General features: G+C 41.8%; 4 protein-coding genes across 4 annotated transcripts; 2 read left to right on the top strand and 2 right to left on the bottom strand.

Moving 5' to 3' along the window:
* Positions 1-1530: 1530 nt before the first annotated feature.
* LOC114441062 (aquaporin-3-like) lies at positions 1531-6440 on the bottom strand. The gene is made up of 6 exons (XM_028413820.1): positions 6242-6440; positions 3502-3628; positions 3248-3385; positions 3036-3151; positions 2732-2949; positions 1531-2633 (listed from the first exon to the last, which is right to left on the bottom strand). Exons 1-6 carry the CDS (start codon positions 6347-6349, stop codon positions 2429-2431), a joined length of 912 nt encoding a protein of 303 aa, XP_028269621.1. The 5' UTR covers positions 6350-6440; the 3' UTR covers positions 1531-2428.
* A 4472-nt stretch (positions 6441-10912) lies between these two features.
* nol6 (nucleolar protein 6 (RNA-associated)) lies at positions 10913-22932 on the bottom strand. The gene is made up of 26 exons (XM_028414297.1): positions 22775-22932; positions 22354-22560; positions 22104-22220; positions 21816-21995; positions 21556-21724; positions 21334-21468; positions 21025-21188; positions 20808-20928; positions 20644-20702; positions 20456-20557; positions 20262-20377; positions 19956-20133; positions 19737-19859; positions 19455-19603; positions 16798-16873; positions 16301-16441; positions 15690-15807; positions 15385-15539; positions 14714-14877; positions 14409-14561; positions 14208-14305; positions 13963-14087; positions 12453-12542; positions 12154-12354; positions 11369-11470; positions 10913-11264 (listed from the first exon to the last, which is right to left on the bottom strand). The coding sequence occupies exons 1-26, from the start codon at positions 22817-22819 to the stop codon at positions 11115-11117; spliced, it is 3438 nt and encodes a 1145-aa protein (XP_028270098.1). The 5' UTR covers positions 22820-22932; the 3' UTR covers positions 10913-11114.
* On the top strand, positions 13124-13812 carry LOC114441394 (cocaine- and amphetamine-regulated transcript protein-like). Its single transcript, XM_028414299.1, has 3 exons — positions 13124-13388; positions 13501-13584; positions 13690-13812. Exons 1-3 carry the CDS (start codon positions 13242-13244, stop codon positions 13795-13797), a joined length of 339 nt encoding a protein of 112 aa, XP_028270100.1. The 5' UTR covers positions 13124-13241; the 3' UTR covers positions 13798-13812.
* On the top strand, positions 16840-19456 carry LOC114441393 (zinc finger BED domain-containing protein 1-like). The gene is made up of 2 exons (XM_028414298.1): positions 16840-18586; positions 18693-19456. Exons 1-2 carry the CDS (start codon positions 17078-17080, stop codon positions 19239-19241), a joined length of 2058 nt encoding a protein of 685 aa, XP_028270099.1. The 5' UTR covers positions 16840-17077; the 3' UTR covers positions 19242-19456.
* Positions 22933-23143: the final 211 nt, after the last annotated feature.

Raw genomic sequence — 23143 nt, forward strand, 5'->3', positions numbered from 1 at the left:
CCTTACCTCTGTGATTAATATATACTTTGACCTCTTTGTTTTTATTGTAAGACTGAGGACCTGCTGAAACAAGCAGCTAGTGTGTATTTGTGTGTGTGTGTGTGTTTATTATTCCTTGGCTAGTTGACCTGCAGTCACATAACAAATTCAATGCCCATTTTATCAATAAGTGATGTTTATGATTATAGAAGATAAGACATGTCCACAGCCATAATGTTAGGATGTGTTGTTTGAATCAGCTCTTTAAAGGACCATACTGGTGTTTTTGCATGCTTTGTATATTTCACATTACTGACAGTAATTACAAAGACCATACTGGATTTTTGAGGAAGCCATTATGTCTTTATGTCTTATCAGTTTTACTGCAGACACTTCGCACAAAATTTATTTCAGTTCCAGTGTCCATTAGCATATATTGGTATAAGGACTGTAGACGAAAACCTTGATTGACACCTACCAGCACCGGCTAGATGTTTTTGGTGAGGGAAATGTCGTGTACAGTATGCTGGAATTTACAAAAAGCACCTAGCACACCCATCATTTTGACACATTTTTTGAACTTCATAGCTACACACATTTAAGCTTTTTGTGTCATTTTAAATGACATACTAGATAGTTAGAGTGTAGGTGTGCAAGAACATGCCAAAACCACAAAATGGGGATTTACAACAACGACACGTGGCATGCTCCTTTCCGTGAAGCAATTCTACTGAACTGTCAGGTTCTTCAGCTGCTAAAAGTTCCCCTATGTTAACCTGCTTTAATTCATACCTGTCTGTTTTGAAAGGATGACATTTTGCATGCCTGCTTAGACTTGCTATACAAAAAATTATACAAAACTATGGATTCATATTCGTTCCTTGGAATAAAAACTGTGCAATAACTGCTTTGTGTGGTTCTGCCCATTATTCAGTGGTTGAAAAATAACATAGACAGGCTGTCTAACCCTTCATTCAAAAAAATGAAATAAATGCAATTAAGCAAGGATCCGTCTTAAAATGAATGCTTGGTCTGGTCAGCTGGGGCTTATTTGATTTGATTTATGCTGTGAAGGTCACTGGCCCAGTTCTGGTCTGTGTATACCGAGGTATGCCTGGAAACAGCAGGCTGAACTGCTGTTCAGTGCATAATGATGGAGCAGGGCTCCTTTTGGGAGCATAGAATCATTTACAACGAGTTTATCTGCATGAATGGAGTGATCAGTGTGTGTAAATGATGACAAAACAGACAAACAAGACAAGATCACAGAGTTTTTGTTAAGCTGCTTTAATAATAGTTTAGCTTTTCTGCTGACTTGAACTTGAATTCTCCTCTCTTTGGTTTTTGAGAACTAGCATGCCATCTACCCCAGTGATTTCCCACCACAAAACCGCTTGTCCAGAAACAAGCATTGTTTACAGATGAGTGTAACCCACGAGTATGTCCGGTTGTCTTCTTATCTGATGTAATCTGACTACAGTCACCCTATGAAATGGGACGCATTTGTGACCAACAAGACAAAATAGCATCAGGAGCGAAACACGAGCCACATTCATGCAACAATAAAAAACAGAACTTTATTGTATAAGTACAAAAGCATTTCCCCTCAACCTACATACAAAATACAAACACTCACAGTATAGTCTTGCACCCAACTGTGGATATATAGGATACAAAAACAACAACAGGAATAATAGTAAGATAGTAAGTGTGTTTCTGTACATAGATTGTGGTACTAGTTCAAGCATGAGACTAGAAGAGTATATTAGCTTTAGCAGGCATTTATTAATATAAAGGGTTAATGATCAATTTTGAATCACTTGCTAGTCTGGGCATAAAGAGCGTGTAAAAACAACAAGACAACAGGCTTATTATGGCAGTGGTAAAGTGAAGAATGTTGTGGGGTGGATACAGCCTCACCAATGTCTGTCAGATCCTGACCAGAAATTAGGCTTTGTCTACATAGACCAGGTCCATGTCACTTACTGCGATGTGCATTAAATCAAATTAATTAGTTTTTCTGATCTCTGATCTTATCATTGAAAGCTTCTGGACTAATGCATACAAACTGTTTGGGTAAGATGTACATGTATTCTAATGTATCTACTGCAAAACTATTTAAAACGTTGTATAAAACTACATTGGTATGAAGCATACAATACTGTTCAAACTGGAGTGCTACAGACGCTAAGATCCAAATCCTCGTCTTTTAAAAGAATTAATGTAATTCTGTGCTCCTACTCATACACAATCATTCCTCTACAATATAATACAATCACATGATAAGGTAAAGAAAGTGGCCTGATTTCGCAAAACCACAACTATTGGTGGAGATATCCCCACAGCTGTAAAAATGGAAACTAAACACAGTTGTGGCAGGAAGGGAAAAAATGCCGGTTTATTTACATGTGCATGTTTCTGAGTGATAAGCTGCAAATCTGTATGAGACTCAGTGCATTTCTTTGCCGACCTCTTTGGCGTTGTCATTGGATGTGACGTTGGTGAGTCGGACGTTCTCGTGCTCTGTCCTCTCTTTCCTGTCGCGCACTTCTCCCTCCACATGAAAACCCACCATCAGCTGATAAATAATCACACCAATCAGGGTGCCGAAGAATGGGGCAAATACTGGCACCAGGAACCAGCCATTCCCCGACCTGCAGAGTGACAAGAAAAGAGTTATCTCCGGACGAGAGTCAATAAATGTAGAGCAGTGCAATCAGCAGGGAGGAATGCTCAGAATCTGTGCACTTACGTGAAGACTTCACCCCCCCATCCAGCCATAGCAGTGAAAACACGTGGTCCGAGGTCTCTGGCAGGATTGACAGCATAGCCAGAATTAAAGCCCATAGCCAATCCAATGACCAGAACCACAAACCCTACAGTGAAGGCCTCCAGGCCCTGGGGGATGGGGTTGTTGTATGGATCCACAATAGCCAAAATACAGACAATCAGCGATGCTGTGCCAATGATCTACATTGGTGAGAGAAATAGAAGTCAAATCATTGATATTTGTATAATTTCAATCTTCTGTATGGCTTATGTATTTAAAAAAGTACCTGGTCAAAGATGCCATTGAGAAGGGTGAGATGCTTTGCAGGGTAGGTAGCGAAGATACCTGCTGTTAATGTAGGATCAGTCATGTTGAAACTTGAAGGAAGGTCCCATAAGGCATCTGATGGAGCACAAACAACAACAAAAATAAAGCTTAATAACATAAATATGGCTGTGACAGGATCATTAGGACTCATCACTGTAAGCCAACCCCTACCGTAGTACATGGCAAAAATGATGGCGGCACCAAAGAAAGCACCAATAGTCTGAAAGAGGAAGTACATAGGGAATTTTCTCCAGCGCTCCCTTCCAAGAAGACACAGGGCGAAAGTGACTGCAGGGTTCAGATGACCACCTGTAAATGTACAGGGGAGAAGTACCACACAATGTCACAAGCAAAATGGCACTACATAGTATTACACTGGATTAAAAATCAATATGATGTTCACATCAATACATTAGTTTGCATACCTGATACTTGGCCACAGACCAGGATGCCCAAAGTTGCGGCGAAGCCAAAGGCAAAATTGACAGTGAGGAACATGCCATGACTACCACCGCTCAATACCAGCTGTGCCACAGAACCAGTGCCAAACATCTGGAGTGAGAAAGAGAGAGTGAAAAAACATTAACACTGAGTCCTAATTAACCTCCAGTGCACATAACAGCTGTTCTTTAGTAGAGAAAACAAGTGTGTGATAGCTATGTACACCATGGTGCTGTAGATGCGGTGCTTTCTCAAGCCGGGTGATGAAATAAAGCAGTTTGATCATAATCAGTGAAACCAGTGAAACAAAAACCCTTTGAATAAGCTCTGCTCAGAATTAAAGGGGCTCTATTGTGTTCATAACGGCACACAGGAGTGCAATATAGTGTATGTACAGAGAGGTCCCTGCGTTGACCTTGATTGCAGGAGGAACTGTCACCGCTGTGACCTGCTGGACTTGGAAGAGAAAGAAATCTTAGTGTTTGTAGCTTCTGTCAGAAAGAGGAGGATTTACAGAAAGTCTTGTCTTCAGCAACAGTAAAGCCAAGCAGGTGTCAAACTGAGTGTTGTGCATACTTTGTGTGTGTGTGTCTTTTGTGTGTGCTCGATAAAGGAAGCCTGTGTGGTCCTTGCTTTGGCCGGTGCTCCCTAAGCCCCCTGATGAGGATGCTTTTCAGTCCGACCGCACGACTCAGATGTTGAGGTTAGCCTGAGGGAACCACACTCAGTGGGACTGGCGCCTGAGGGGTGTTCATCTTCACTAGCCTCAGTCTAAACTCTTTTTCCACACATAAGGAGACCAGACATTACTGGAAAAAAAGGACAATCTGCCCCATTGCAAGAAAAGTGCTTAGCTGGTTGTATTATTGGAGTGTGGATGAAAATCTACTTGATGCAATGCTAGGATTAAAAATGTGGAAACTTTACACAGAGATCCTTAATGCCAGAGGCATTGAGTTACACATGATGGGCCATTAGTTTACAAGTGCCAACTTCCTTACTCCTTAATGTAGATCGCATTCCCCCAGAAAGGTCTCATTTAAATCAGATCTTGGAGAAATGAGTCTTACTCCTAGCTTTCCATGTTTCTGCCATCATGTTGTAGTTAGTAAAGTGCAGCCCAGCACCACAAAAAGTCACAACCAACACTCAAGTGGCTGGTTGTGCATCCATGCAGGTATACTCCAAACCTTTAGCACAGTTGGGGAGCTTATAAAAAAAGGCCCACAGCAGTGAGCATACTGAAAAACACACTTTTGGCAATTGTCTAGGAGCTGCAGGCAAGAAAAGAAATCTGCTGGCCTGGAACCACGCTCTAAATCTCTACCTGTGGGATCCTTTCAAATTCAGGATGAAGAGTGCCAGTGAGCCCTCCCACAACTGCTCTCCACATCAAAGAAAATGCTTGAAGTAAAAAATGCAGTCCATCTTTATAAGGTTAGCAAACCAGTTATAGTGGAATGGACAAAAACAATATCTGCCCATGGGTGACCTCCAAGTTCAATCTTTTCAAAGCACAGCGCCGAGACACTATATAGCAGGCCTGTGGCCAACAAGTGAAATAATGCATACCGATGTTTAGTTGCCAATGGCATGTACTAAATACAGAAATATCCTGTTTAAGGTCCAAGCAAAAGTCCACTAATACCATCAGTCCACACAACTGTACCCACGCTCATACTATATACATATATATATATATATATATATATATATATATATATATATATATATATATATATATATATATATATATATATATATATTCATCACTAATAAAAAATGTATTGACTGGAGAGAGGAAGAAGTAAACAAAGATAACAGAGTGAGACTGCCGTAATCTCTAACAGAGGAAGTAAAATCAGCGTGCCAATGTTATGACACCTATTGTTCTGCTGCTGACCCCCCTCCTATGCTGCCATTAACATGTGTCACCTGTCATGACAATGACTGCGGCCACACCTTTATCCGGGAGTCATATATGTGAGATTACATGCCACACTATATGCTTTATGTCAATATTTTCTCAGTCTTCGCATGTATTCGTTGTTTTTTTCACCGTAGTTTACTTCTCTAAGTTGCAAACTGAACCCTCACAACAGCCTTTATGTCACCACTCACTCTTTTGCTAGTAGTTAAAGTTGTTAAAATTTTAGTAGAATATGGGAAAAGGTGTGTGTATGTATAATTTGCATTATGCATTCAGTCATTAGACACCATCAAACATAAAGAAAAACACGTTTCTGGTGTGGAATTTGGCCAATACTTATAAAATGGCACATAAACACAGACTCCCTGTGATGTTAAGACAGGGTGTCATCAGCTTTTGGCACCAGGATCCTGGATCAGATTGTCACATGATTGTAAATTTTGTCCAAAGAACATGCAGTACTGCACAAGTTGTTACTTGCCTGTTTGTTCTATAGCACTATATAGACACCGAGAGAGCAGAGGCCCCTTAATACAAAGGGTGCTTACTTCCTTTGAAGTCGATGCAAGATTTAAAATTTACATGCAATTTCCTTTACAGTCAATCATCACTCTTTTACACTAAAACACAGAACAGAACATTAGTTTACATAGTGTATAGAGAAAATATAACACTCATAGGGGACAGATTTCATCTCTTATCAGCATCCTGTATATATTGATGTGTATAGGCTTTTCATGAGATGATGAGTTACATGCACACGCCTGCCTGCATGCATGCAAACACACACTTACCACAAGGATGAGAGTGCCAAGACACTCTGCAAGGGCCTGACGGAGCAACAGGTTGCGGATCTGGAAGAGCCGAGCCAGTTTGTCCAAATACACCTTCTGCCTACCCATGATTTCTTCTTAGAAGGCTGATGAGGACAGAGGACGCACACACAGAGACACACAGTTAGTGGAGAGGGTTTCCCGAGTGGATCTGACCACTGGGAAGACTGGGTCCTTCTTATATATCCAGTATGGGCTTGGACTGTGCTAGGATCCACCCTCTGCACCACGCCTCCCTCTGCTTGTCATTGTGTGATTCACAGTCCGGTTTTCTAACTGAGCTTCACACACACACACACACACCTGAGGTGTTTAGGAAATGGCAAAAAGAACAAAAACAGTGCAAAATAGCAACCATAGACGTCAGAATCCAACATTCTTTGTGGGGCGTACACCTACATAACACATTACTACACATGAATTTCATGGACCTTCTTTAGAAAAAAACAAATTTTAATTTGAGATTTTATTCATATTTAATGAACCAAAATTAAAACTTCATCAAATACTTTTGAAATATCTCCTCAGATGGAAACTAAATGATCCCTGTAAGACCAGCAGAAAAACACAAACACACATACCTAATGCATAGTTGTTTGCAGCCATGCCAGGATCATTTCCCACCCATTCACACACACACAAACACACACACCCCTTTCTGTCCCTCACCTCATTTTCCCCTGACCTGTTCTTTTGTCCTCCATGTGAAACTTCATCATCACATATTATGCTTTCTTTGTAAGAATTCAATAGAGCAGTAAGAACATTTGGACTTCTTAAAAGACCTTAGCCGTGCCTGTATCAGTGAGAATCAGTGTACTATTGCTTTATTACGTTTCAGGTTCTTTTGTTCCTGTTTTTTTTTAATTTGCAGCTATGCCTATTGACAGTATTCCACTTACACACAAAAACTGTCTCTGTCAAATTTAAGACACGCGAAATACCTCATCACTGTAGTGACTGAGTCATGCCAGGCACACCACAACAACACACGTATCGCTTCTTAGTAAACTCTGTGAAAAGGTGAAAAGTGGAGGGACATAAGACGAGTCCATGCCTGTTCAAGGATGCTTTTTTTGGAAGGGGGTGGGGTGGTGGTGGTGGGGTGCTATGCAAGCACAGTTAAAGTATATGACTCACTAAACTACCAGTAGATGTAATTATTTGGATGTTTCTTCGAGCTAGTGGAAAATAGTAGATGTGTAATAGAAAGAATGATTAGTCACAATCACCGTGGGAGTAAAGCATTGTTTTTTGTTTTTTCTTTGTTTTTTTTTTTGGGGGGGGGGGGGGGGGGGGGCTTAACTGACCCTCCCTTAACAGTCATTCGTATGCAGTGCATGCCTGGATGGGTTTCTGCAGCTATGCAGGCTGTGTGATACATAGGCGATAACAATATGTTCATCAGTTCATCTTTTAACCCTTTAGGCTGCCAGTCATGTGCGTTTGATTTGTTTTTTCACACACATTTGTTTTATTCTTTCTGTTTCAATTTATCTCTTTAGACTTCGAGAAGGAATCCTGTTTATAAAGCCAGATGAGCTGCATTTTTTCGACACATGGTTTTAAAGTACTTTTCCTGGAATAGCTTTGCTCAGAAATGGGACCGTAAAGGGTAAAAGAGAAGTGGTGCCCACAAAGAATGCTTGCTGCTGACGGTTGCTGTTTTCTGCTGTTTTTGTTCTTTTTTGCCATTTCCTAAGAACCTCAGGGTGATCAGGAAGTGACACCAATCATTGTTTTTTTTGTTTGTGATCGATGCTCTAGGGTTGGGCGATATCGGCAAAAAAAATTAATCACGAGTAAATGTGGCATTTAGCCGATAACGATTAATTTGACGATTAATTGATGACAATTGCACTTGTTGAACATGTTTTTTACTCTCAATCGCCACATTGTTCTAAAATGATACTGACAAATGATCAGTCAAGTTAACTACTTCATTCTAACAGGTTAAGCTGGTAGGTAGTGATTAGTCACCAACCAGCCATGTTTGAAATATGTATTGGTAACAGATGGACAATGCACAAACTGCTTCAAAATAATAATGAAGCAAACATTTAAAGTAACTTTGTCCTTCAAATGTTCTAATCTTAAGGTAGGTAGGAGCAGTGCATATAAACATTAAAATTAAACAGGACAAATAAGTTCAGAAAAGTCACATCAGTGATTATTTCAAGTTAAAAAAAAAATGTGTCTGTGCAAATGAACCTGTGACTGGAATATGTCACAGACTAGTGCATGTTTTCACTCACACTGTAGAACCGCAGCAGAAAGAACAAACTGGACAATTTTTTTTATTATTTATTTATTTATTTATTATTTTTTAATTTTTATATGTATGTCTGTGCAAATCAACCTGCGTTACGTTCTTCCAGCGCTTAGTTTGGTCGTAAGCAGCACAATGACTAAACGTATCGCGGATTCTCGGCTGAGTGGAATTCTTTCCAATATCTGCTGGAGGAGACTTCGCTGTTGTAATGTTTTCCTATCGTGCTGTGGAGTCCGTAAATAAAGATCGGAGGCAGCTTCTCCACTCGGAGTTCATTCTTTTAATACCAACAAACATCCAGTTACTATGGCAACAACCCACGCTCCACGCTCCAAGCTGTGGCCTCGCTCGCTTTCTTCGGCTTCTTCGTACTCCGGCTTATGGTGACAGACGTTGAACCTCTGTTAGGAACGTGCTGCTCCGCATCACTTAACAGAATACCACTGCCTTCCGCCATTATTGTTATTGTGGGCTCACATGTGCGCGCTTGCGGGTGATGGTGAGAGTACGTCGCATACAAAAATGCGTCATCATGACGAGGCACTAATCGCCGTAATCGATAAGTGGCAAATATTAATCGGTGACAGTTTTTCTGACAATTAATTGCAAACGATACGATTTTGCACAAGCCTACGATGCTCATATGTAAAAAATATGTCTACCAGATGTGTGTTTGTCTCCAGTGCCAGTTGTTTTCAATCAGTTGCTAGAAGACAGGGCAGGTGAGGAAAGATTGATTGACAGCACAGACTGGCATACTGCCACTGGCCTGAGGGGGTGATGTTATTGCAGCTGCATCACTTGATCAGTTAAGACAACTTGAGGTTATAAACGGAACAGTGGGAATTTTTTTTTGTTCTTCTTACACCGGACTCTTGCCAAATAGTTTGATGTTAGAACAGGAAAATATTAATTACAAATTGTGTGAAAGAGAAAGAGCTGTCAAGCCCTGCCGTCACTGATTTATTCATGAAGGGGTGTCTGCTGTGTAATACTTTCCCAATTCATCTTTCACTCAACGTTTCTGATGATTGTAAAAAAAAAAAAGGATCTGCAGAAATTCCTACACACACTGAGATATTATTTACATATATACAGTGACCGGTAAATAGTTACATTATATTACCAATGTTTTAATCATCACTTTGTCAAGACCAGATATAATTTATTACAGTTACTGTGCATACAGCACAAAGCTGATCTCTTCAGCAGTTTACTATAATTATGCTGTGAAGAACATGCTTTCCCTGTCAATTGCTGCAGGCACATATATACACATTACAAAGCACGTCTGCATGATGTGTGCAGCAGCTTCCTTCTGCAGTGTGACGACCCACCTGTTCAGAAAACAACACTACAACACTACAAATTCCATCACTCATCAGCTTAGTTTCATACCTGCTCTAATGACAGCTTTGTGCTGCAACTCAGATTTTCTTTCCCTTTTGGTAACCGGTGAAAGCTTTGAAATTTAAGATGATTCCTACAGAGTGAGACTGAGATTGTCACGCAACAACACAACTTTTAACTCTTCTGCATCCATGCAGGCATAGATTATTAAAGAAAATGTAGAAAAAAGTTTTTTTTAACCTTCAATACCAGTCTAAAATTTTAATCTTGCAGGTGTACATGACAAAAAACAGGTTGTCAGAGTTCAAATCCACCCATCGCCCACACTGAGTGATTAGTGGAAAAGGCAAGTACAGACAAAAACTTGAGGCTATAGACTGAAACATCCAGTTGAGCTTCAATTCCTGGTACAGTGCAACTGTCACAAACGATACCAATAAAACATAAAACCCATAACCAGTTTTCAGAGACAGTATTGCGTAATGGACACGATATTTTGGTCTGATATCAAGCATGTTATCATGACGGAATGTGCAACATGCTAAAATGTAGCAGTGTTAGTATGACTGTATGTTTTCAATAAAAGAATCAGGATTCTGTACACTGCAGCGTTTTGGTTGGAATAATACAGGTGTACTTAATAATAAATCCTGTGCTGATGGAATGGGTCTAATTTCTAATTCATACTATGTTGTCTCCTGGATTTTGCCTGATGGTTACAATAGAGCACGTAATCCTGAATCTAATGCTTCCGTGATTAGAATCAATTACCTCGCTTGCACCAATGACTTAATGGTTGCTCTTAAAAAGTCCCACTCCCAATTTTCTTAGAAAACAAAGGCAGAGGTGCAACACCTTCTATTTCAGTTATACTTTCAGACTGACAGTCAGCATGTCCCAAACTGCCATCACTGACAAGTCTCTGCTTGACAATCTTTGAAGGTTGTTTTGAAAAAGAAAAAAAAAAAAACTCTGGCGCTGAACAATAAAGGTCAACAGTCTTTAACATCCAAAGAGCAGGTATGTATTTATTAAACATGACACTGCTGAACACAACCAAAAGATGTTGCAGGTCTATAACAGCGATAATAATCAGCGATATAACACACAAAAGATGCACAAAATTAAGTTATGTTTTCATTGTTCCATTTAAAATGAAGGTAATAACAAATATTCTGTCAATTTGTAAAAATGAATGGATCTTGTGTGTTTTTATAAAGACCATTTTTCGCTCTTAGCTTCCACTGATTTGACCAAGTCTTTCCCCAGGATCCGGAAGTCCTCCAGTATGGCTTCCACATTAGGAACAGTGTTTGCTACTTCCCCACTCACTTCCACATTCCGGGCAGAGACTTGTGAGGTCTAGTGTGGATGGTAAGAAATATAAAACGTGCTGACAAGTTAATACGTGGGCAATGAACGAGGACACAGGTACAGACAAGCTTTTGCATTTTCTCTGCTCTTACCTTAAAGGGCGCTGGGATGAAGGCCTTCGGTTTCCATAAAACTGCGATTACTGTTCCACCACAGGGATCACAGAAGAAGAGAGCCGTGTCTGCAAAAGCCTCCTGAAAGTAAACATGGTTAGGTGAGCCAATGGAAGTAAAGCCCTAAACAAAGCGTGTTACATAAAAAGCGACCAGTGGAATTTTTTTTTTACAGCAGCATCATTAAAAACATTGGTTAGATTAGTTAACAAATTCTGTTCGATAAGCTTAGTGCAATAACAATCACTTATACATAACCGACTGCTTCTATATTTCAGAGAATACAATGCCTAAAAACTATTTGGAAGTGCTATGCAGCCAGTGCCCTTTCACCTGGCTTATGGGAAGTATTACTGTTTTAAACCACGTCAAGACCCTGGCTGAGAAACACCCTTCACCTTCATGTTGAGTCATGTTCAAGAATGTATGGAAAGAGTGAACAACATGGACAATACAAATTCTGGAGCAGGACTGTTCAGAGAAATGTCCAAAGCTTCTAAGAAATCTGCATTAAACAAGATCAAACACGTTGTCTTATGAACAATGCAAGTACAGCCTGGTTTCAATGGGTTTTTTTATTTTCTCCATAGTCCCCACTTTTATTGCCAGGAAGCTGCTGGACGTCACATCCACAGTACTACAGGCCTGTAACTGTAACTTGCGTAAATCCTGCAACACAGCTTTCCTCATCCTGTGTCAAAAAGGCGAATTTGACATCCAGCCTTCCTTAAACATCAAGTGTGCGCCTGACAGGCCAGACTCACTCTTAGCTCTGCCAGATAGAGGGACACAGGGTTGTAGTCGATTACTGGCAGGGCCCCTCCAGACTGAGCTGCGGAGCTGGTCATGACACCCCTGCTGAAGGTGACGGCTGGAGGGTCGACTGCCTGGCTGAGCAGGGGTACCTGCTTCGGGTTCAGGTGAATCAACACATCGTAGGCATCCAGAGGAGGACGCATGACCACCTATCAAGAAGAAATATAACATTTCAATGTATTTTTAAATAATCATTTTTACATTTATGAAGATGTGGATGAGAATATTTCTTTCTTTTTTTACTAACCCTGACATCTTGTGTCTGGCTGCCATCCATCAGCTGATGTTCTAATACTTTAAGACTTTCTGCAGCCACCGTCATCGCACGCTGCAGCATCTGAACACACACCCAAAACAGGAACTTCACTGAAATCATTGTCGTCACAGATGTGGTAATAACACAACCCAAATTCCCAGACATTAAATAGGACAAAAAAATTCTCACTAACAATACAATGAAAAAAAAAACAATGTGTAAGCACTTCAAGGAACTGCCTACTGCACTTGTCTTAGCCAATCCAATACCATAGCATGACACAACATATCAGGTCATAAACCAATTTAATATCCCTTTTGTCATTCAGTGATGTTATAATGTAAACATTGACATTAGTTTCAAACATCAAAATCTGCTCCCTAGTGGTCATTAAGAGGAATTAGGACAGATTGTAGAGAGATTATTTGTTTTTAAACTCACTTTAAAGACAAAGAATGTGCTAATTCAACAAGAACAAGTTAACACAGAGCACATGTGGCAAACTCAAGCCCCCCCCCAAAAAAAAAAATAAACCAGTGGTCCCTTCATAGTAGGACAAGGGGTTAGACTCCCTCAACTTGAGTTTGACACCCCTGACATAGTGCAAAAACAAATATTGACCTGAAAACTGGGTATAACTATGCTAACCTGAGCCCACAATGACGTCTCTGTCAAGACGTCACAGAGAACAACACTGTTATAAAGGAGGATGCTGGGAGAGACGCTGTTAAAGTTGAGTTTAAAGGAGCACAGGAAACTTATCTGGGTCAGCTACACACCATGGGAAACTGGTGTGTGTATCTTTTCTTTACGCTACTATGTTTCACAGAACTCTTTTCCAGCTATGGTTACATCCAAACAGAGGAACACAAAAGAAAATACCTAACTTATTTCACCACAGCAGAGGACAGCAATGAAAAGCAGCTGGTAAGCTAAATCTGATGGATTGTTGTTGACATAGCCAGTGATGTAGACGATATTCTTAGACATCATTTACTGTTACTAAATGTTGTATTATGTTAACTGCTTTTTTTCCCAGATCAATAACTTACATGAGGTTTTGGAAAGACTTCAGAACTATCAATTACCAGCTCTTAGAAAAAAGCACGGCTATTTGCCTCTGGTAAGTAAAACATCTGGAATTTTCCGGATTTCTAAAACGGGTGTCTAGAGGCATATATATCTGATCTGTAAATCATTAAAATATATCTTATTTTAATACTTTCAGTGTGATCCAGGAGATCAGTGTGCACTCAGAAAAGGCTCCAGGATTGGAAAACTATGTGACTGCACTCTGCCGAGAACATGCAACTCTTTTCTACACCGCTGTTTGTGATTCTGTCTGTTATGTGCAACGGAAAAAAAAAAAAAATTTTATGGCATAGTTCTCAAGTGTTATATTTTGTCTTTCACGTTCACCTATGAAATGTTAATCATTGTAAAAATCTGTACTAAGTGCTCATCTATTAAATGTGTGTCTGATGTGTTTGTGTCTACTGACCTGTACGTTAGGTGCCCGTCTGGTCCACAGAGACACGTTTTTGTCTTTAGGCGTAGCTATAAACATGACGGGCAGAGACTCCCTGGAGGCCATGAAACCATTCTTGATCTCAGTGTAGTCAGTGGCTACACGTGACAGAGAGGGGAACAATATTTAAACATGGCAGGATGTTAAAGTATGTAGGGTGTGTAAATAGAAAGAGGTCAGTAGGGAAAACAAGTGTGTGAGAGTGTATGTGCACATGCCTGTGAGCTGGTTGTTGAGGTTGACTATCAGCGGGTTGTTCCTCCAGTCAAAGGAGGAGAGCAGATGAAGGAAACGGAGGAAGCCCACCTGAGGAGAACTGAGGAATACGAAGAAATTCGCTCACGTGACTTACTGAGCCCACAGAGGGGAGAGAAAAATATGTGACGCTGATGAAATTAAAAAGGAAAAGTGGTATTTACCTGGGAACGGTAAAGGGTGCAGGCTGCAGGAAGAGCGACGCCACCAGCACGTCTGCTGTGTCCTCTGTGATGTCGTCACTAAAGAGCTGAGCCCCCAGCCAGCGTTTGGCCAGCCGACACACTGCCCCAAAACACGGGTGCTGCTGCTGGAGGCTGCAATATGAGGATGGAAAAGGTGGAGGCCAAGAAACAGAGAAGAGACAAAGAATGCAAGCCAAGACACAAGTATTTAACCTGCTGAAAGAGCTGGTAGGACTCAGCTCTCCTCATGCAGATGCAATTTTTTGTTGCAGTCTGACTCTTACCCATGTAATGTGCTGGTTAACAGAGGTTTGTGAATGGTAGCCATCTCCAAAGCCTGAGCCTCCTCATTGTCCCTTACAACCAGCAGACCCTCAGCATTCACGCTCTCTCTCAACACCTGAGGCTCACGATGGTATGCCACCTTGATGCGAAACACCAAGCCATCCTAGAAAAAAAACGGACAGTCAAACGCAGCCCATGATGTCCAAGTCCTGTAGTATCTCAGTGTCTCTTTGTTACTTTTGGAAAACACTTCTGATTCCAGAAATACATTTTTTGGGATTTGCAGTGTTTGGCCTGCTTAGTGTTAATCATTGTTGCCATCACCTACAACTGGTTTGACAGAGCTCAAATACAATTTAGTATATCCAGCTGTTCTTGGTATCTCTTCCCTTGTACGCCCCTTCCAAACATCTTTTCCACTCTCGTCTTCATGTAGAGGGGATGCCAACAAATGAATGTGGTTCTATTTTGAGTTCTCCACTGATTCCAAGTGCTTGCCCTTGGATTCAGTGGAAAGTTGTTGGTTTTCTCTCTAAACTAGTCCACTAGTGGACTGCTAAGACTGAACTGAAAGATCTTAGAATAAAATGATTTCAAATCAAAAAACAGCTTTTCTTCAGACCTCATATGCAGACAGGTGTGCCACACGTACATAAACTCAGATATTTACCTTCCAGACATCTAGATGTGTGGGGCAGGGCCTGCATGTATATCCATGGTGCTTCATCAGTAACTCTGCAAGTCGGATGTGGAAGGCAGCTCTGATGTGACGGATGGCAAATTTATCATGAGGCCACTTTCCACTCCCCTCCATGTGACAGATTACTGCAAGAAAAACATTACAAATATAGTGGTACATACGTTTGTACAGCTACATGTCTCTGTTAAGTGTTTTTCAACTTAGTTATGTTTTACTGTTGGCAGCCATTGCTGTTAACAGTCTGTGAAATAGGGACGGGTGGGTGAAGCACAAACCTGTGATGGGGGTGATGTAAGCAGGACATGGTTTTCCTTCCTTGGGCACCAGTGATTTGGAAGTCTTTTCTCTCTCAAAGAAGGAGTAGTCCAGCTTTAGTGGCACAGGGGGAAAGACCTGCAAGGCACAGCAAAAATGTCAGCACAGCCAGTAATGCAAAAAGATAAATTATGGGCCAATTTATGACCAAAAACACAAACCTTGTGTATACAATTAAATGTAAAATGCAAGAGGTTATTGACAAGAAAACACTGAGATGTTGAATGTTGTCAAATGTTTGGTATTCGGCCACCTACCTCATCATGGACTCCCTCCCTTACTCAAGAGATACGCCCTTGAGACTGAGGTGGTGTATCATTTTACAAAAGCAGCCCATTTTATCTTTAGAAATGCTACTAAAGTAACAATGCTGCGGGATATCGGCAAGTATATTTTATTCACTGACAAGCAAGTAAGTTAATACTGACTAATATTCTTACACACAAAATATTATATAATATACATACCTCATATCATGCATCTCTGCACTAAAGTTAGTAACTTTCGCTCACAGAGATGAACAGTACATGCATCAGTATGTGCTTCTACAGCCGGTGCTCCAAGGTCTTACCTGCGTATATCTGAGGGCGGGATGGGCTCCCTGCACTGCTGTGATGGAGAGAGGCAGGTTTTCCAGTCTCCACAGTTTCCTGCTCAAGTCATCGAATGACTGAACCACCACTAGACTCTCCTCCTCTCCAGTACTAGGCACCTGAAGAACGTTAATACACTCTCAACAAATGCTGCACACACACTCATTGTTATGGATTGCATCTAGCTGATAAAACAGCAGCACTGATGCCCTCTACTGGTGGCCAATTTTAAACAATCAATAAAAACATTACAGTCATTCTGTCAATAACAACATCAAGTAAACTAAAAATTAATGTATTATAAATGTATTTTAAAAAATAAATGAACAATTATTATAAAGAGTTACCTAAAAACCATGCAGTGTTTGACAAGAATATCTATCAACAAAATGAATAAAAACAATATTCTGATTATTTTTAATAACTGACACAAATCCGATGTCAAATAAATTGTAATTCAATCTAAAGAACCTACCTCACTTCCTGTTTTGATGACGTCATCCACCATCGCCCCGACATACCGCACACAGGATTCAGGGATGTCTGCATGCCTGGTGGAAAACAATTATATCATTTTCTCCTGCGGCCATGCATTTTGCTGAAGGCTCGCTTTACAGTAACCCCACAGTCATACAGTCATAATCTATAATGGCATCAACCGAGGTTAAACAGGCCAAAGCCAGGTTTTTACTCGGCGCTAACACTTGCTAGCTTGGCAATTTATTTAGATGTGCTATTAGCTAGGTGCAGGCAGCATGAAGCGGACGGGGAGGAGACGGAGCTCCGTGTGGGACTGCTTTGAACAAGTGGGGACCTTCGTCCGCTGCATGAAATGTGACGCCACGTTAAAGTACTGCGGCGGAGCCACCAGCTCCATGATGAGCCACATGAGCAGGCACCATCCGTCCACGACACCGCTAGACGAAGACGAGAAGCCTGTGATTTGTACCGTGCAGTGCTTGGATGAGGAGAGCACTTCTAGTTCAGATATCATGCAAGTTGCTGTCATGTCACCCAACATTAACGCAACCACCACCACCGCTGCCCCTCCTGAGCGCGACTACGGAGAGAGGAAGCGCCTGAAGCGGAGCTCTGTCTGGGATATTTTTGTCAAAGTGGAGGACGAGGTTCACTGCACGATATGCGACACTAAGCTCAAGTACAGGAGCAGCACCACCAGCATGATGTATCACATCAAAAACAAGCACCCGGACACCGTACCTAATGACGGGGTGTCCCTGGCAGCACATGCAGAGGTGACAGAGCTCATCTCCAGAATGATAGAGAAAGACATGCTCCCCATCAGCGTGGTTAATGGTGATGGCTTCCGTGAGCTACTTGCGTACACTGTGCATAGTTACAAAATGCCATCTGCTGGCGATATTACCCGCATCATTGAAAGCCACTTTAATGAGAAGGTAGAGGAGCTGTTGGAGCTGCTGGGTAGAGTGGAGAAAGTGTCTCTCACTGCTGATTTCTGGACAGCCCTCCCTTATCAGAAGTACATTACCATTTCCTGTTCATTTATAACAGAAGACTGGCAAGGCAGGTCAGCTGTGCTGCAGACACACAAGTTGTCCTCACAAAGCCACACTACTACAGATGGCATCACAGACAGGCTCCTCAGCACGGTGCAGACCTGGGGCATCGCTGGGAAAGTGACAGCATGTGTTCACAACAACACGCACAACATGTTGACAGCTCAAGCGTGCCCCCGTGTCACCTGGGACTACGCCACTTGCTTTGCAACTACACTGCAGCTTGCAGTCAGCGAAGGGCTGAGTGAGGATCTGCTCCGCATTGTTGTCGCTGCCGGAAAACTCGTCCGGCACTTCAATCACAACATGCTTGCGAGTGAGGCACTAGAACACAAGCAAGTTCAGATGTGCCTTCCACAGCACAAGCTTATCCAGTCCAGCAAGGCTAGATGGGACACCATCTGTGATATGTTTGAACGTTTGCTTGAGCAACGGTGGGCCATTAAAGCTGTGCTCTCTGATCGCTCAGTCACCAACAGGCAGGAAGCTCAGACCCTGGAAATTGAAGATGACTGCTGGCAAATCATTGAGAATTTCACTCCAGTTTTGGCAACACTGAAATGGGCAACCACAGTCATATCTGCCAAAGCAGAGGTGTCCATTTCAAACATCTACCCAATCACATTCAGCCTTATTCAGACTCATCTTGTGCCAAAAGAAAACAATGTTGAACAAGTTTCAGAGTTTAAACTGAAAGTACAGAGGTCGCTTAGAACTCTCATGGAGGTAGGTATAAACTAATGGCAACATTGTTTTTGTCCTTTGACTGTAACATATAAATGCATTCTCTGCACATAATCCATTAAACATGATGTCACTTTGCTGTCTGCAGGTTGACTCCAGTGACCTCGCTTCAAAACCAGCTCTGATTGCCTCCATGCTCGACCCTCGTCACAAACATCTCAGCTTCCTGACGCCAACAGGGAGACTGGCTGCAAAGGTTAAACTTCATGAGCTAGTTTCAAAATTAGATGTGGTAACCACAAATGTGGGTGCAAAGGATGAACAGCAGGAGACCCTGGTCACACCTGACATCAGCCAGGTGACTATGCCCTCACAAATGAGAACTGACACTAAAAACACCATGGTGTTGCTCCTAGGAGATAACTACAGTTCCTCCTATGCCACAGACACTGAGGCTCAGGTAGATTACTACTTGAGAGACATTGCTCCCTCATTGGATATCAACCCTCTGGACTGGTGGAGGGTAAATGGACCAAGATTCCCCAAACTGGCAACTCTGGCCAGACACTACCTGTGTGTACCTGGGACATCACTGCCATCTTTATTGTCAGAAGGTGGACAAACATTTGCAGCAATGCGTACAAGACTGAGCCCCGAGCATGTTGACATGATGATCTTTGTGAACAGAAATGCATAAGCTGCATGCACCTCATATACCAATTAGAGGACTGAGAGGTGGCCACAGTTAGACTGCTGGTTCCCTCTCTTATTTAATATTGAATATTTGTATTAACAATTCAAATAAGATGTCTGCTACCATAGTAACTATTACATTACTAGTAGTGCTAGTCATTCCTTTCATGTTCCTAGTAAACAATGCCATAAAAAGGTAAATATAAGGTAAACATACAGCTGTAGTAAGTGTGTGATGATCTGTTTGGGGACTAGCCGCTTCTGGCACATGCTCTCTCCGTCCCACAGCACAGCTTCTGTGATGGCACTGTCCTGGAAGCGACGCAGCTCGGAGCGAGGGCCCCACAGCTGACGGAATTCTGCTGCCTAGCAGACGAACATGACAGCAGTTAATAATTCTTCCTTGTATGAGCACAGTAGAATCAATATTAGTGATGTATCTACTAAATAGAAATATTTTATCTTGTAATCAGAGTACATGTTGGTGTAAAGAGTTTACCTTGGGACTGTCAGCTTGAGGGCCTCTTTCTAGGACAGAAGCTGCCAGCTCTGGCCTTAAGAGCAAACCAAAGGAGAGGGGAGGTTGGGCCTTGTACTTTGGGGCTTCACTCTCCACAGACCACTGTGATGAAACAGATAAGTGATTCATGTATATATTACTAAGGCAAAAAAATCTGTGTAAATACTGTCTTTAGTAAGTACGGTAATCTTTTCCCACCTCAGGGTCAGGAGACAGGGAGTGGGTAAGGAGGTGAATCCTTTGGCCAAGTCCTCGCTGCAGCAGTGACAGAATGAAAGGAAGGACAGTTTGGACATAATTTCCACTGTGGTCCATCAGCTCATTGAGAAGATTCAGCTTCTTACAGCTGGACTGAAGTTTCACCAGTTCACATAACCTAAGTGGGGATAAAAAAAAAAACAACAACACAAAAAACACATAACAATTGAGCAGGTGAAGACTTAGCTGACCGTGTTTATGTAGTTCTTAATTACTATTTATTACAATGTTAATAGACACACATACTGGAATACATGGTCACTTGTCCTTATCATAGGTTTGGGCGTCATGAGGAGGCTGTGGAACCCGTCGATTGTTGGGTTGTCCCAAAACTGCATTGATACAGATGCCTCATGTTGCAGCTGAAAACCAAATTAAAAACAGTCAGAAACAGCAAATTACCTTTTTTTAACCACAGCCCAATTTTTATTAATACCTACCTGTTTGTATGTGCAGGCAGTCATGTCGGCACACAAGTTCAGGTGTCCTGATGGGTCAACAAACACAACCTCAAAAGCACTGTGGAATTCTGCAAGAGACGGCTGTGGGGAATTAAAGAAAGACAGGACAATAATAAATATACTGCATGCACAAATTTACTGTTTTAATTATGAGTTAGACCACTCACAGCTGTAGAGTCAGGATTTTTTACTAGGCTAATTCCATTCACTGTCAGATCTGTAGATGCTGTGGATCAGGCGAGAGGCGTGTAAGTTGCACAACATAGTTGTAACTAACATATGTTACAATGTTATAATAAAGTGGAATTATCATATAAGAGATTTCTCTCACCCAGGAAGTTCAAGCTATTTCGAAGCAGCTGATAGGCTGTCATGGTGTTACTGACTCTGTGACTCATCAGCAGATAAGCCAACAGCATTGAAGCCAAGAAGCCATTAAAACAACCAGTTCCCTATAAGACAGTGAGACAGATTTGATGTCAAGTAAATGTGAGGTAAAAAGAATTAAGGCCTTTGTCATCAAACAAGGGTGCTACTGCAGGTCCGACCTGGTTGAGTTCTCTCTGACGAAGCCAGACTTTGAGCAAAGCCACCCCATCTGCAAAAGCTGTGCACTGGCAACTAACAGCGGAAAGAAACTGGAGATGTGCCCTGGGCAGTAAATCCCCCAAAATAGAGCTGTTGTAATGTGGTGTAGGAGGTTCATTGGTCTCTATAAAGAAAACAAACGGAAAAAAAAAACGAATTTTGCAATTTTACAAAGTGCATTTATTTTCACTGTCCAAGAAAAAAAAATGGGTCAATGTGATCAGATAATATTTTACATTATAAATAGCCATATAAATAAACAGTCTTACCAGAGGATGTTGTCTGCAACCCAGTGTACCAATCTGTTCGGATGTTATTCTTTTGTGGGTGGAAACGACTGGGCTTGAAGAACCCAGGAGGGGGACAGGCATGGACACGGACAGTGAAACTGGACAAGGTATTTTCTGAAAAGGAAATGAACACCATTACACACCACAGTCTCATGGTCCTAATCCTCCATCCATCCATGATGCAAATTAATTCCTAAATACCTGGCGGGGTTAACAGCAGAACAGGTCGGAGTCGATTCCCATGGAGGGAGGAGTAACGCATAGGGCCAATGTCAGGAGAGGAAGTTAGATGCTGGGCCAGGCCTGCCATATAGAGAGCCCTTTTCCTCGGGTATCTCTGATTGATGACATCTTTTGGATGAAGAATATCCTAATAACAGAAAGAGGTCATTGGTGTCTCTTTGATAGAAGTCTTCATTCTGCTTAGAGTGATGCTTAAAATGATAATAAAAAAAACTTACAGCCGGTATTGTGACAGCCAGATCCACTACAATATGAGGCTTAGTACAGGTTCCCAGAGGGTAGCTACCAATCAGATCAACAGCAGCAGGAGGTGCCATGTGGAACTTGCCCTTTGTTGTTTTGGGCATCAGGAGAAAAGGGACCTTAACGGCACCAGACAGCCATGACAGATCAGCCACCTAAACACAGAGAGAGACACGTGTAACACCCAATACCTGTGTGAGTTTAATGATCAAAGTTGAGCCTCTAAGTCCTATCATGAAGTGTATGTTATAGATACAGCACACCTCAACCACTGGTGATTCTGGCACAGTCTGGAGCAACTTGGTGACAGTCTGAATGAAGGAATCGATGTGCTGTTTCCTGCGCTCACTCAGGGTGACCTCTTTAAGCAGTTCTTCCATCTGTTATTAGTGGGAGAGTGAGAGAGGCATGTATAAAATGTGTAGGGAAATGTGTGGTTATTTCTTAATTATGAGTATTAAATAATTAAAGGGCAGATTTTTCATATTCACTTCAATAAGTCAGTGGTCTAACCTGCATTTTGAGCAGACTGCAGTGGAACAGGCTTTCGGCTTCTTTGAGCTGGCTCAGCTCCTCTGCTGTAGGAGGTCTGTACAGATCATTGCGGGACAGTTTCACAGGATGATAGACCATGTCCTCCCCCTCCTCAGGTTTGCTCCTTTTGGCTTTAATGGGAGCCTCATCTGCCTCCTCTTCATGAGGAGAGTCAGAAGGACTCATCTGTTCAACAAAAACAATAGTTGAAAAAGTTGGCGACAAAGCAATAAGAACTGCATTTAATGGAATAAACGTTTCATTCCGCGTACATGTAGTTTATCTAAATAACACATTACCAGTGAATCGTGAACGCCACGGTGTAGGTAAAAGCATGCAACCAGCACCCGCGTACACACGAGTTAAACCGGCGGTTGGGTACCAAGCTGTTAATTCTTACCTCTGCTGGGTCTTCTGCTGCGGCCTGCTTCTTTTTCATGTTCATGCTGTTTCGACGTGATGGTAACTGCGCTATTTTGAAAGTTTTAGCTCTGCTTTGGCTTCATTGCGGTCCCCACATGTGCCAAGGGTTAGCCAAACATGCTACAAAGCAAAATATTTCTCTGATTGGTTCAGAGGCAGCAGGGACGAGTGGTGATTGGCTCATTGCGCGTAGCTTGTCTCGTCAGCTCTAGTAGGGTAGGTTGCATGAGCAGTCTCAGGTCCCACAACCTTCGAAATCCCCGCCTCTCCACTCTCCCTTTCCACTCATATATAGCGACCTAGAGTGATTGATTTTTTGAATGTTGTCCGGATCAAAGCAGAGATG

Source organism: Parambassis ranga, chromosome 9 (assembly GCF_900634625.1).
Source record: "Parambassis ranga chromosome 9, fParRan2.1, whole genome shotgun sequence".
Lineage (NCBI taxonomy): Eukaryota > Metazoa > Chordata > Actinopteri > Ambassidae > Parambassis > Parambassis ranga.